Genomic DNA, 13048 nt, shown 5'->3' with positions numbered 1-13048 from the left:
CAGTCGGTTCCTTTCCTTGGTACCAGAAATAGCCTGGAATAAAAACCATGACCTTGTTCGTGAGTAGGTACCTCTTGAATAGCTTTCATGTCTATGAGCTTTGAAATTTGTAGTTGTGCCTCTGCCCTTTGATTGTGTGGCAGGTTTGGCATGCCTCTCATTTTTGGGAGAGTGTGAAAATGAAATCTGTAGCCTCTGTTTATAACGTCCAGGATCCATTTGTCTGTTGTGACAATATGCCAATTTCTTGTAAATAATGCCAGCTTTCCTCCCAAGGGTGCTGCCAGCTGAGACTTGCTTGGCATGGAAAGGAGGAAGTCATTGGGTTTGTTTCCTGTATTGTTGTGCACTGTCTTCGCCACCTCTTGGTGCTGGAGTTTGCCATTGCCTGCCTCTATATGATCCTTGTGATTGCCCTCTGCCCCTTGTGCGCCTGTATCTACCTCTTTGGGGCTTGTCCATGGCTGGAAAGGACCAGTTTTTAGAAGGCCAATTTCTGCTAAAACGTGGTGGTTGAACCTGTAGAAAAGCTTTGACAGTTTGCATAGATTTGGCTTTTACTTCCATTTTCCGTAGTATCTCCTCAGCATTAGTACCAAATAGCACATCCTTTTGTAAAGGAGCATCTAGTAGTTTAGCTTTCACATGATCAGGCAAGATTTGTTCCCTAAGCCATGCAGGCCTACGAATGACTGATCCTGTAACAGCAGCTCTACTAGAGGCCTCTAGGGCATCATAGCCACATTGTAAGGTGTGTTTACCCACTTGTTCTGCACTATGCATCATATCCTGCAGCTCCTTCAAACCTGGTTGTTCAGGTTGAGACATTTTATTTCTTAATTGTGATAACAGAAACTGCTGATATTTAAGCATATGAAACTGACAATTTAAGGCCCTCATGGCTAGGGTGGCCGAGGTATATACCTTTTTTCCCCACCTTTCTAAGGATCTTGACTCTCTTTCGGAAGGTAGTGGATTCTTAGCAGTAGAGGCCTTCATTCCCTTGGGGCCTTGAGAAATGGTTTCAGGATCAGCATTATGGCTTTTGTAAAGAAATTGGTGAGAGTTAGGAACTCTGTAGTACCTATCAGGCTTGACTGGGGCAGGAGGCAGGGAATCCGGATTAAGGCAAGCCTCCGAATAAACATCATCAAGTACGTCCAAGACAGGAGATATAGCTAGAGGTCTGTGTTGAGGTAACAAAAGAAATTCCCTAAGTCTTTTCTTGGAATCAGAAAAGTCTTGGCCTTCCCAATGGAAGTGTTCCCTCAAGGTGTGCAAGGTTTCCCCAAAAGAAAAATCCTCAGGAGGAGATACAGAAGGAATGGACTGCTCTGCATCAGAATCTTCAAAAGGGGAGTAAGAGTGTTCCTCTACATCAGAATGTTCTGAAAAATGGAGCCCTGATCAGAAGAGGGAGAATCTTCGTCCCCGGTGGGTCTCTTGTCTGGAGGGTTGGGAACCCCTGATAAGAGTAATTAAATCCTCAGCCATTTTAAGCATCTGTTTTTAGGCATAGGGCCTGGGGATGGGCCCTGTGCAACAGGCCTCTTGGGATGCCTGGCTGATTTGGACTTAGTAAAGGCCTTAATGGAAAAGGAAGATGAGGGTCCAAAGACACCATGGGTGGAAGTGGACCTGTCCACATTAGGAGGCTCAACGCTCACAGTGGCTTCGGTGGTTGTAGTCTGGGTATGGGCCGAGGTACCTGCGGTCTCGGTTACAGAAGACACCGCCAAAGAAGTTTCGTCGGTAGTCAGGGACTGCATAGGCGTCTCGCTGAGAACCGGACCACGTGTAGCTGGTTTTGGCGTGCTGTCGGTGGAGACTGCGGACCTCGCGTGTCGGTCCTTGTCCTTGCGTTTTTGGACAAAACGGTAGTCGGAGTCTCCAAAGACATTTTATAATCAAAGGCTTTACCAAAAAAGTGTTGGGCGAACTCCGCCCGACGCTTAATAGTGCGTTTATTGAAAGTAGCGCAAAAGCGACAGCCCGAGACGTCGTGGTCTGGGCCTAAACAAGGTATGCAGAGGGAATGGAAATCCTTATGCGGTATTTGCTTCCCACAAGAAATACAATTGTTAACTTTTTCTGACCTCGGTCTGAGGCAAGAAAAGATTCCCCAACGGGGTACTTAGCTTTAATGAAGACTTCGGTTTCCAAATTTTTCGTAAATTCAGGAGCTGGCCGACCGGCACTTGCGAACAGCTTCTGCTTCGGGCACCGCGCAGCAAAAAAGACTGAAGAAAATGGCGTCGGTTGTGTCTTATATACCCCTGCCTCACTGACGTCAGGAAAGAAAGCGATAGCAACCAACGCCGGACCTAGACTTTGGAATTCGGCCGACCAAGGACCCGCCTGTCGGCAGAAAACCCATCTGTGATTACTGCAGCTGTATGCACGATGAACATTGTAGGCATTATCTGCAGGATTCCCTTATTGGGATGTGCAGGTAAGCTTATTTTAAGTCTAGGGTTGCCAGCTAGGCATCCTTGGCTAGCATAGGAAGAAGCTGTTGAACACTTAGCATTTTGAATTTTGGAACCACCAAAAAAGGTGTTGAGAATAGACAGGTCCAGGATAGGACCCCAGGAGTTTTCTTTTCTGGGAACCAGTAACAGTCTTGAATAAAAACCTTGTCCCCTTTGTTTTTCTGGAACAGGTTGGATAGCCCTGATACAGAGGAGAGAGAGCACCTGTTTCTGGGCCTCCACCCACTGATTTGAGGGAAGGTCTGGCCATCCACTTGGGTTTAGGAGTGAGTGGAAGTGGAAACTGTATCCTAGGGAAACTATGTTTAAAACCCATTTGTCCTGGGTAATGAGTTCCCAGTTTTTTGCATGCAGGGCGAGCTTTCCTCCTAAGGCAGCAAGTAGTTGAGCAGGGATTGGAAGAGTTAAGGATAAGTCATTGTGACATTTTTCCATAGGGGGGTGGCTTACTACTCCCTGCTTTGGAAGTGGGAGCCCCCCATTGCTTAGATCAGGGCATAGTCTGACATTGAAGTCTTGGTAGTCTGCTGCTCCTGGGTCTGGACTGAGAAGGCCTGGAAGTGACTGGAAAAGACCAGTTCTTTGAAGGCCAATGCCTACTGAATCTAGGAGGCTGTACTAAGAAATCTTTAACAGTTTGCATAGATTTAGCTTTTTCTTCCATCCTTTTGAGGTCTACTTCTGCTTTGTTGCCAACAAGGCGTTCTTGGTTTAAGGGTGCATCCAGTAATTTAGCTTTAACATGATCTGGCAAGTTTTGTTTTTTTAAGCCAAGCATGCCTTCTAAGTACAGATCCAGTGACAGCAGCCCTGCAAGATGCTTCTAAAGCATCAAAACCACATTGCAAAGTATGTTTACCAACTTATTCAGCAGACTGCATTAACTCTATGTTCAGCACAGTCAGGAATCAACATCAATTTCTGTTTAAGTAGTCCCATAATATGCTGCTGACACTAACATATGAAACTGGCAATTTAAAGCCCTAATGGCCAAAGTAGCAGAAGTGTATACCTTCTTACCCCATCTGCCTAAAGCTCTAGAGTCCCTATCAGAAGGGGTAAGACTTTTGGCAGTAGTAGCCTTAATGCCTTTTGGTCCTTGGGAAATGGTCTCTGGATCCACAGTGGGATTCTTGAAGAGGAATTTGTGAGAGTCAGGTACTCTGTAGTACCTGTTCGAATTCCTGGGAGCTGGAGGCAAAGTGTCTGGGGTAAGGCTTGATTCCAAGAAAACATCATCTGCAATCTCCAGAACAGGACAGAAAGCTAGAGACCTGTGTTGAGGCAGGAGTAAAAATTCCCTAAGTCTCTTTTTGGACACAGAATAGTCCTGGCTTTCGAGGCGGAAATGCTCCCTAAGGGTATGCAAGGTTTCACCAGAAGAAAACTCTTCTGGAGGGGAAGCAGAGGGAATGGAATCCTCTGCATCAGAACCCTCATAAGTAGATAAGGATAAATCCTGGTAGTCAGAAGGAATAGAAATTTCAGATTCCTGATCAGAAGAATCAGAAAGAAAATCAATTCTAGGTCTCTTTGAGGGGGAAGGCTGGCTTCCCCTAATTAAGGTAGTAAGGTTTTCAGCCATTCTAATCATTTGTTTTTGAGGCATATGGGCCTGAGAATTGCAGTTTGGTCGTCTGTTTTCTAGGTGTAGTGCAAGCCTTACGCCTGAGCAATTCGGTATTCTTAGCCTGAAATGAAGTCATCGGCTTAATATGAAAATTGGTAGGCCTGAATACACCTTCAGAAGCCGGTGCCTGCACAGCGGCTCCGGACCCATCCAAGGTAGAGACATCCGCAGGCTCCATAGTCGAAGAAGCATCTCGTGGCATACCGGACTCAGAATGGGTCTCAGCAGAGGCCTGCGAATCTGTAATAGCGGGTATCAGGGGCTGCGAAAGTGCCTTACTGAGTACTGGAGGACTGGCGACTAGCTTAACAGAAGCGTCATCGGCAATTTTGGACCTTCTGACTGTGTCTTTATCCTTACGTTTTTTCGGAAGATTGGTAGTCAGATGGCTTAAAGAACCCATTTTGGAGTACGGAGATCGAAATAGCCCGACGATGAATAGTTCGGGCATTGAACAAGGCACAAAACCGACAGCGAAGGACATCGTGGTCTGGGCCTAAGCAGGTGACGCAGTAAGAATGAAAATCTCTATGAAGTATTTGCTTTCCACAGGCAATACAATTGTTAATTTTTTCTGACATCGGTTAGAACAAGAAAAAAGGATCCCCAGCTGATTTGGCTTTCAGGTCTGAAACTCGAAAATGAAAATTTCAGGAGTCAGCCGACCGGCACCTGAGAACTGCTTCTGCTTCGGGCACCGCACGGCAAGAAAGACTGATATAATGGCGTCGGCCACATGTTTTATACCCCTGACAACCTGATGTCATAGAAGAAGTGACAGCATCTGACACAGAAATCTGAAGACTCTGGTATTCAGGCTGGCTGAGGGCTACCTGCAGGCAGATAACTCAAATGTGATGACTGCAACAGTGAAACAGGAAGAACATCTAATGATTACACATAGAGTAGAAAAGTGGAAAGAAATACTAACGACAGTATTTAGACTACAAAAATGTACAAAAAAAGTGAAAGAAATTATCTAACTAATAGGCAATGGATAAGGAAGATAAGATATAACTACTTTAAAGATTAGAAAAAGAAAGAACAAAACTTTTGATAAAAAACTTACACTTAGCTCAAGAGGATTCAGTCACCATATCTTTCGCTGACAAGCAGCAAACAAGATCTGAGGTAAATGGTGTTGGTGCATTATAGGTAAGGGAGAAGCTCGAGAGTTCAAAGTTGCTATGAGCTTTTGCAACGGACGAGTCAGATCTGAGAGATCGGATCCGAACACGTTAGTTGAAGATTGAATGAAAACTGACAACAGACAATGTTTTAGGTTTTTGCCAACAGATACAGGGGGTATGTTTTTGATAGTTTTACATTAGGGAGATAGCAGTCGGTAGGCCTCCATTACACAGATTATGACAACCTATTATGACTATGTGTCATCTGCAACAAAGGTGCACATGACAGAGATATATGACAGTATTAATATCCTTTACTGGGGTCCCTATCAGTTGATTGAGTTTTCAGAAACTCAAAATTCACATGGTCGCGACCGTATGATAAAGTTTTTGAAAACTCAAAACCTTTGAATGGGGATCGCAGTACAATGCGGATCAGGAAATTTACCCTTTTCCTCACTGTAGTGCGATCTCAGAATTGATATACATAATTAGCAGGGGGTGTGGGGAGTTGCAGGGGGGCTTGCCCCCTTGCAAAAACATAGAAAGTGTAGATTTTTGTGTTTTTTTTTTTTATATTCAAGTTTTCAGAAACTTGACCATATGAATTTCGAGTTTTGGAAAACTCGATCATCTGACATAGACCCCTTTTACTGCTTACTGTGTATTACACCACATTACAACTTAAACACAATTCTGTAACTCAGCTACAATATTTTCCACAGTACATACCCTCTATACAATGGACTAATTACCCTGGAAACCCTATACCTGACTGATGTAATCTAATCATGCAGCTTGCTATGCATATTCAGTAACATTTGTCAATACTGACTTTCTCTGCATCATGCTATACATTGCAGGTGACAGACAAGTATAAACTGAGGAAATGCACAGTGCACTGTTTGGAGTTTTCTGTAGGCGGTTGCTGTATTTCTAGTTAGTTATGGATTCCACTGACTCCTTTTTCTGATTATGAGTATTTCAGCACATCACACAGAGAAACTCAGCCAAAGTAACGTCTAAGCCATTCCACTATGCATCTTTCCACAGCCAGGCCTTTCATTTTGTTATTGGTAACAAAATAAAGTCAGTGTTCATAGGTGCTGTGATTCTATTAGAGACATGGATAAAAGTGGCATGACTGTAGTCACAAGCATTCAGACAGAATCCCAAGAACTCAAAGAAGGGAAAAAAAAATTCAACTTTTCAAAGGTTATGAGCTGAATTATTGCACCACGCTGTTAATAGCATCGACCCTAAATGATGGCAATGAGGGCATTATGTAATTTTAGACACAGTTTGTGTGTGAAAAATGTATAAGCTCATGTAAGAGGCGTGACATTTTTACACAAGAATTTCACATGGTCCAAATGCACTACCTTTACATGCAACTTGTGCTTAATTGATAGACATCTTTTACCAAAACTGAAAATCTATAAAACAAATTAAAACATCAGTGCTTTACTTACTGAGAAGCAGAGGTCCCTGCAGGTGTCTGATATGAAAAAGGAAGAGCATGAATACATTCAAGCAACTGGGAAAATTTACTGAACATTTACTGTAACCATTGGTTAACTACAAAACAGTTACAAGTTTTCTGTTTTGAGGTAAAGTAAAAACTGCAATTAGACCACCCACCTCTCATTTCCTCCTGGAGTTCTTTTTCACACAGAATGCCCTAAGATATTCTACTTTAAAAATACGTATAAAATACATGAGCGCGTGCGCACACACACATTCTGTCAGATATTTCTGAACACAAGCTATGACTCACCTCATCTGCTTGATAGTTACTAAGCTGAATGAAGAGTATAAACTGCAGCCAGTCATTTGCTTCAGCACATTCATGAAGAAATGTTGTGCTCAGTTTTAAGCCATGAAGCTTACAGAATTGGATCACTAATGACCACTCCTGGCCAGACTTGTAGGATGTCCTGCGTTACAAAACAAACTTAATTTAGTGGCATTTTCAAACAGGACAAAATACGCTCAAGAACAGCATTTCTATTACTGCACAATAAGATGTTTGCAAGGTACTGCTTACAAAGTGAAGACAGAATTGTAGTCATGAGGAAATATGTAAATTCCTGCCATATCAGACATGACATGATCAAGATGTCCCTTTGGTGCAGTGGTACAATTGTTGGGAACAACATTACAGTGCCTTTCAAATTACTTTTCAAATTCTGAACCTGTGCATCCCATGTGCAAATGGATCCACCAGAGCAAGCATGGCATCCTCGCACTGCTGCTAAGCTGTGTTTATGTCTTCATGGTCCCGAGTTCTTTGCCCCCTGCTTAGACAACTGGTTGCACCTGCAGGAAATCACACTAAAAGCCAAGGCAAAAGAAATCTAACACCAGGAAGACCTGTTGACATGAATGATTACTTAAGCATTCCAAAAAGGTTGCAACTGTACAACCCCCCAAAAAAGTACTCACATATTTGTCATATTTTACTTTCAGCAGGTTTTTGCACTGGATGAAACACTCAGATTGATTCTCAAGAAGCATTTCATAAATAATTTCATGAATGATCCGTTGAGTTAAAGAACTCAAAAAGCAGGCAGATTACTTCAAAGAGGAATGCCTTGAATAGAGTACAGTCTTCCAGAAATACACTATCTATTCCCTAAATGGGCATTCAGCGTACAGCCAGCTCAAATGAGCATGTGACACCACATCAGTCATCAAGTTTTAAGTCCCCAAGAGGAGAAGGCTTGTTCTCTAGAGGTTGGAGATGAAGAGTAGACTCTCACAAATTGCTTCACCAGGCTATGATGGATCAGAGTTCAGTCATCTACCATACCACAACATACTTAAAAACAAATCTGTGATGGTGGGGTAATTGACCCCTAAATAAAAAAAGTTACTATATACAGGCCAAGCAAACTTCTAGATTTTAGAATGAAAAAAAAAAAAAAGCACAGAATACAGGACATAATCCACATGACATACACAGACTGCCTCAAAGTCTTATCCGTATACTCAGTCTCATACAAACTGCTGAGAAGGGGATCTATGGCCTGGCCTATAAGGCAGCATCTGTTCCTGTACTGATGGACTTGTTTCACATCAGCAACTCTAACAACATTAGAAAAATTAAGTTATGTTCTTACCATAACGTTCCATCTGTGTTGTCAATCTTCATTTGTTCTTGACTGATGGGTTCGGTTCCAAACCCTCGGAACCGACTTGGCCATTATACAAAGCTCTCATCAGCCAAAACCTATCGAGTTTAGGCTCTACCCATACTTCCTCTATTCCCACTACCTCAGATTAAGTTTGCCTACCATTAAGAAAATATGGAAGCTCTGTCTGAGCAACAGCCCCAAAAAACCCCAAGACTAGATCCAAACCTCCAGGAGTCTCTAGAAGGGGGAAGGAGGGTGGGATGTCAAGAATGAATGAAGATCGACAACACAGACCGAACGTTACGGTAAGAACATAACTTTTTTATCTGGTACTGTCAATCTTCATTCATTCTTGACTGATGGGACACAGTCCCCAGCTACTTTAGATCCTGAGGGGCCCTAAGGAAGGATACTCCCAAGCACCATAGAGGCAAAGGATGCTCTTCTCCTGAAGACTATGTCTAATTTGTAATGAGTGATAAAGGTATGAGGGGTAGCCCAAGTTGCAGCTGCACATAGGTCTTCCATAGAAACTCTGGAATGGAAGACCGGTGAAGTGGAAACAGATCTCATAGAATGAGCTCTAACTTTTGTTGGTAGTTTGAGTTTGTTCTGGTTGTATATAAAATAATGCAGTCTTTTAACCATTTTGTCAAGGTGACCTTTAAAACTGGTTTTCCCAATCTGGTGCCTGAAAAAGACAGAAAAAGTTTGTCTGATTTTCTAGAGGCCTTTGTTCTAAGTAGAAACGCAACTGCCTGTGGATGTCCAACATATGCAAGCAGTACTCTTCTCTGTTTGAAAAATATGGAAAGAAAGCTGGTAAGTCTATAGTCTGGATAATATTGGATTCTGTTACCACTTTAGGAAGGAAAGAGGGATTTGGTTCTGAGTGATACTCTCTCTCTCTCTCTGTGGAAGATGATTTTGGAATTATTCATGCACAAAGCCTGTAACTCTGAAATTCTCCTAGCAGATGTGATAGCTACTAGGAAGAGGGTCTTCCAAGATAAAAACTTGAGGTCACAAGTGGCTGCTGGCTCAAAAGGCTGTTGAACTAGGCATTGCAAGACTAAGGTCAAGTCCCAAGGCGCTATTAGATCTTTGAAAGGTGGCTTCAAATGTTGAGCGACTTTAAGAAAAATTTTGCAAAGATGGTGGGACATTAATGAGTGGTCATAGAAACAGTTATAAAAATTTGAGATGGCAGCTAAATGAAATCTAATGGTAGAGGCTGAGGCTCCCAATTGAAATAAGGTGGCTAAGTATTCCAGCAACTTATCTACTTGAGCCGAGAAAGGATCAAAGCTGTTTGTATCCAACCAAGCAGAGAACCTTTTCCATTTGTCAAGGTAAATTTTTCTAGTGGATAGTTTAAGAGAAGCCGGAAGGATCTTTTGCACTAGGGAGGACAAATTCTTCTGCCTATCAATCACTGGAAGTGGGGAAACCAAGCTGTCAGCTTGAGATGTTGATGGTTGGATGCACCAAGCCCTAAGGGTGAGATAATTGGAGATAACAGGACCGGAGTTGGATCCAGAGTCCAGGGGCGGTGAACCAGATGAGGCCAGAGAAAGGAAAACCACTGTAGATGAAAAACCCCGAGGGTTACATGACAAACATGACTTTATTAACCAGACCGGTTTCGGCAAAAAATGCCTTCTTCAGTGATACTTAGTCAAAACAGTAAATGTTCAAAGTCATGAGTATTTATAGACTCATACAACCAATTAAAAAACTGCCCAACCCATAAAGGAAATGGTATATTCCTAGTCCTTAAACAGCAATACACAAAACTAGATAATAAAAATTAAACTGAAAACTAATGCCAATAATAATAAGAATAAATGTGACAGCATGAAAAATAGCTTTTGGCATTGAATAATGAAAAGCCAATAAACTCCCTAGATAGAATGGGCTACGTTTCCTACAAACATACAGATAGATTACATGGTGCAAAAACATAAAAATGTGCATATTCATCTTGACAAAGCCAAGATAAGCTACATAAGGATGATACGGGCATATTATTATTAACATCATATAATACACTAACAATGCAAAAACTTAGCATTAATATATAAAGAACACAATTTCTTATAATATACCACAAAATTGAAATGGTTCCTCATAAAAACCCTTTATAATTTTAGATCAACTTATAGTCTTAATAAAGTTGAAACTTATGATATAGTGTCCACTTATAATTAAAATGGACAAATACATTAGTTAGATATTTGCTACCATGTATCAATGCAGAAACATTAAACACCCTAAATATCAATACATTCCTGATAGAACAAATAATTATAAATGGTCATTTAGACCTGGTGGAAAAAGCGCACCCAATGTGATAATCCAATATTTTTCCTTATGAATTATGATGCTATGCCATCCTTGTGAGTTGTTACGATCACCAATAATTCTATCAATAATCATAAAAGTGAATTGAGCATTTGTATGTTTCAATGTATGATGAAATAAAGCATTGGTCTCTTTTTTGTTCTTAATATCACTTCTATGTTCATTGATACGAGTTCTAAATGATCTTGAGGTCTGGCCAATGTAAAATGCCGAACACTGACAGGTAGCTAAATATATTACCCAGCTGGTACTATAGTTTGCATTTGGTGAACACCCAGGGGACAGTGGTGAGACCAAATGGCAATGCTCTGAATTGGTAATGATGGGCTCCCAGCTGAAAGTGCAGACGTCTCCTGGTGTGCCTGTCTACTTTGATATGATAGTATGCATCCTTACGTAGAATGCATCAGAATGGACTGTACCATAACCATGCAGAACTTTGACTTCTTTTACAAACAAATTCAGACTGCTCAGATCCAAGAGCAGTTGAAAGTCCCCTGTTTTCTTTGGCACCAAAAAGAAGCATAAGTTCCACACCCTTGATGTTCAGTCAGGACTTCCTGGATGACTCTTTTTTCTGGAAGTTTTTGAACTTCTAGGGAAGCTTTCTCCCTCTGACTGGGTAGTGCATCGGGGAGATATCTCCTGGAACTGGGAGGAAGAAGGGAAAAGGGAATATAGTAACCTCTGGATATTATATTTAACACCCAGGTGTTTTTATGTTCATCCAGGCATCTGGGTGTAATGATAGTTTGCCCCTGACTGCCTCCAGAGTAGGACAGCTAGGCAACGCCTCAGGAGCGCTGATAGGACCTGTCAGAGAAGGGTTCTCTGAAGCCCTGGTTTTGGTGACCCCCTTACCTTCTGTGACAGCAATGACCACTAAATCCCATCTCTCTGCCTCTAGAAGAGGATTCATCCTGTGAATCCAGAAAAGACCTTCAAGACTTATGGAACTACATCTTCTTCCCACTCTGTTGGTTCCTGGAGAAGGTCCATGTGGGGGGGGGGGGGGGACTTGATCCTTACAGCAGATAAGGTCTTACCTTCCTGCTCACTGTAAGTTAGAGTTTCTTTATCTGATGGCCCAAACAAAGACAAAGCATCAAAGGGGGCATTAATGAATGACACCTTAATGGAGTCCGCAAACTCACACAGCCTCATGTAGACATGTCTCCTGAGGGCTATGCCTGAACGGGCTGCCCTTCTGCAGCATGCAATGGAGGACATAGTGGTCAGTTGTGCAGATACCTTCTTCAGATCCGAGAGGACCTTAATCACTTCCTTAAGCATATCTCTCTGGAGGAGTGTAAAGTAATTTAATGCTCTCAGTGTAAAGTTGGCTGAGACATACACCTGGTTTCCATGTCTGTCCAAAGCCTGAGACTCTCTGTTTGGGGGATGAACAGAGGAGCTCTGCTCGGCTAGATCCTTCTCAGTGGCTGCCGACACCACAATGGCATCAACTGGGAAACCTTTACTTCAGAACGGACAGACACTGGGAGGACTAAGGTATTTATTTGCCTGTTTGGTGATGGGCTACACTGTGTTTTCCTCCTTCCAAGCCCAGCAGGTGATAAGGTCAATGAGCTCATCCGCTGGCAGGGTCACCCAGGATGTAGCTGCGCCCAGCCTGAAGGCCTCCAGGAACAATGACTCCATGAAGGAATGGGGCTGGGATGACCAGCCACCCTTCTGCTTCAGTATTTCCAAGACACGCCAAAGGAGATATCATCAGGTGGAATTTGGGGGGGGGGCATTCCCCCTCATCAAAATTAGTGCCCTCTGTCAAAGACTGCAAAGGGGAGTCTAGGTGCTTCCTCTTGCACCATCTTTTCTGAGGTGCATCCTCTGCGGGATACTCAGGAGAGGACTCAGAAGACAGAGGGACCTCCTGCTGAGAGATGGTCTGGAGGGCTCTCCTGGAGGGCCTGCGTATGGACAGAAAAGATGGGAGCAAAGCTCTGGTCAGGATGGGATTGGGTAAGACCTGGGGGAAGAGTGGCCACATCTCTTGGTTTGTAGAAAGCCCTCTCTGCCACCTGGAAGGCAGACGATGCTGGGAAGGCCTGACCTCCCACCAGAGGAGCTGGAGCTGGCAAGGGAAAGAAGGATGGAGTAACCCTGGATCGAATGCCTGCAGAAGGCACCAGGCCTAAACTGTCAAGAACAGAGGACCCCGGGGGAGGGACGGTCCCGAAAAGATTGTAGCTGACACCAACCCAGAGGAGTCCACGCAGACGTCTCAGGTTTGGGAACCACTCTGCTCTGAGGTGATCAGAGCCAAGGTAGTCC

General features: G+C 43.0%; 1 protein-coding gene across 1 annotated transcript in view; it reads right to left on the bottom strand.

The window, feature by feature from the left end:
• SPG11 (SPG11 vesicle trafficking associated, spatacsin) overlaps nucleotides 1-13048 on the bottom strand; it is a 2547571-nt gene that overhangs the window by 944532 nt on the left and 1589991 nt on the right. Inside the window, exon 24 of the mRNA XM_044077700.1 lies at nucleotides 7030-7189. Coding sequence (XP_043933635.1) covers nucleotides 7030-7189 — 160 coding nt within the window. The remainder of the gene's footprint in view (nucleotides 1-7029; nucleotides 7190-13048) is intronic.

The sequence above is a fragment of the Protopterus annectens genome, chromosome 7.part0 (assembly GCF_019279795.1).
Source record: "Protopterus annectens isolate FY-2018-M chromosome 7.part0, PAN1.0, whole genome shotgun sequence".
NCBI classification, from domain to species: Eukaryota; Metazoa; Chordata; order Ceratodontiformes; family Protopteridae; genus Protopterus; species Protopterus annectens.
Note: the sequence above shows the minus strand (reverse complement) of the source record. Positions and strands in the feature narration are given on the sequence as shown.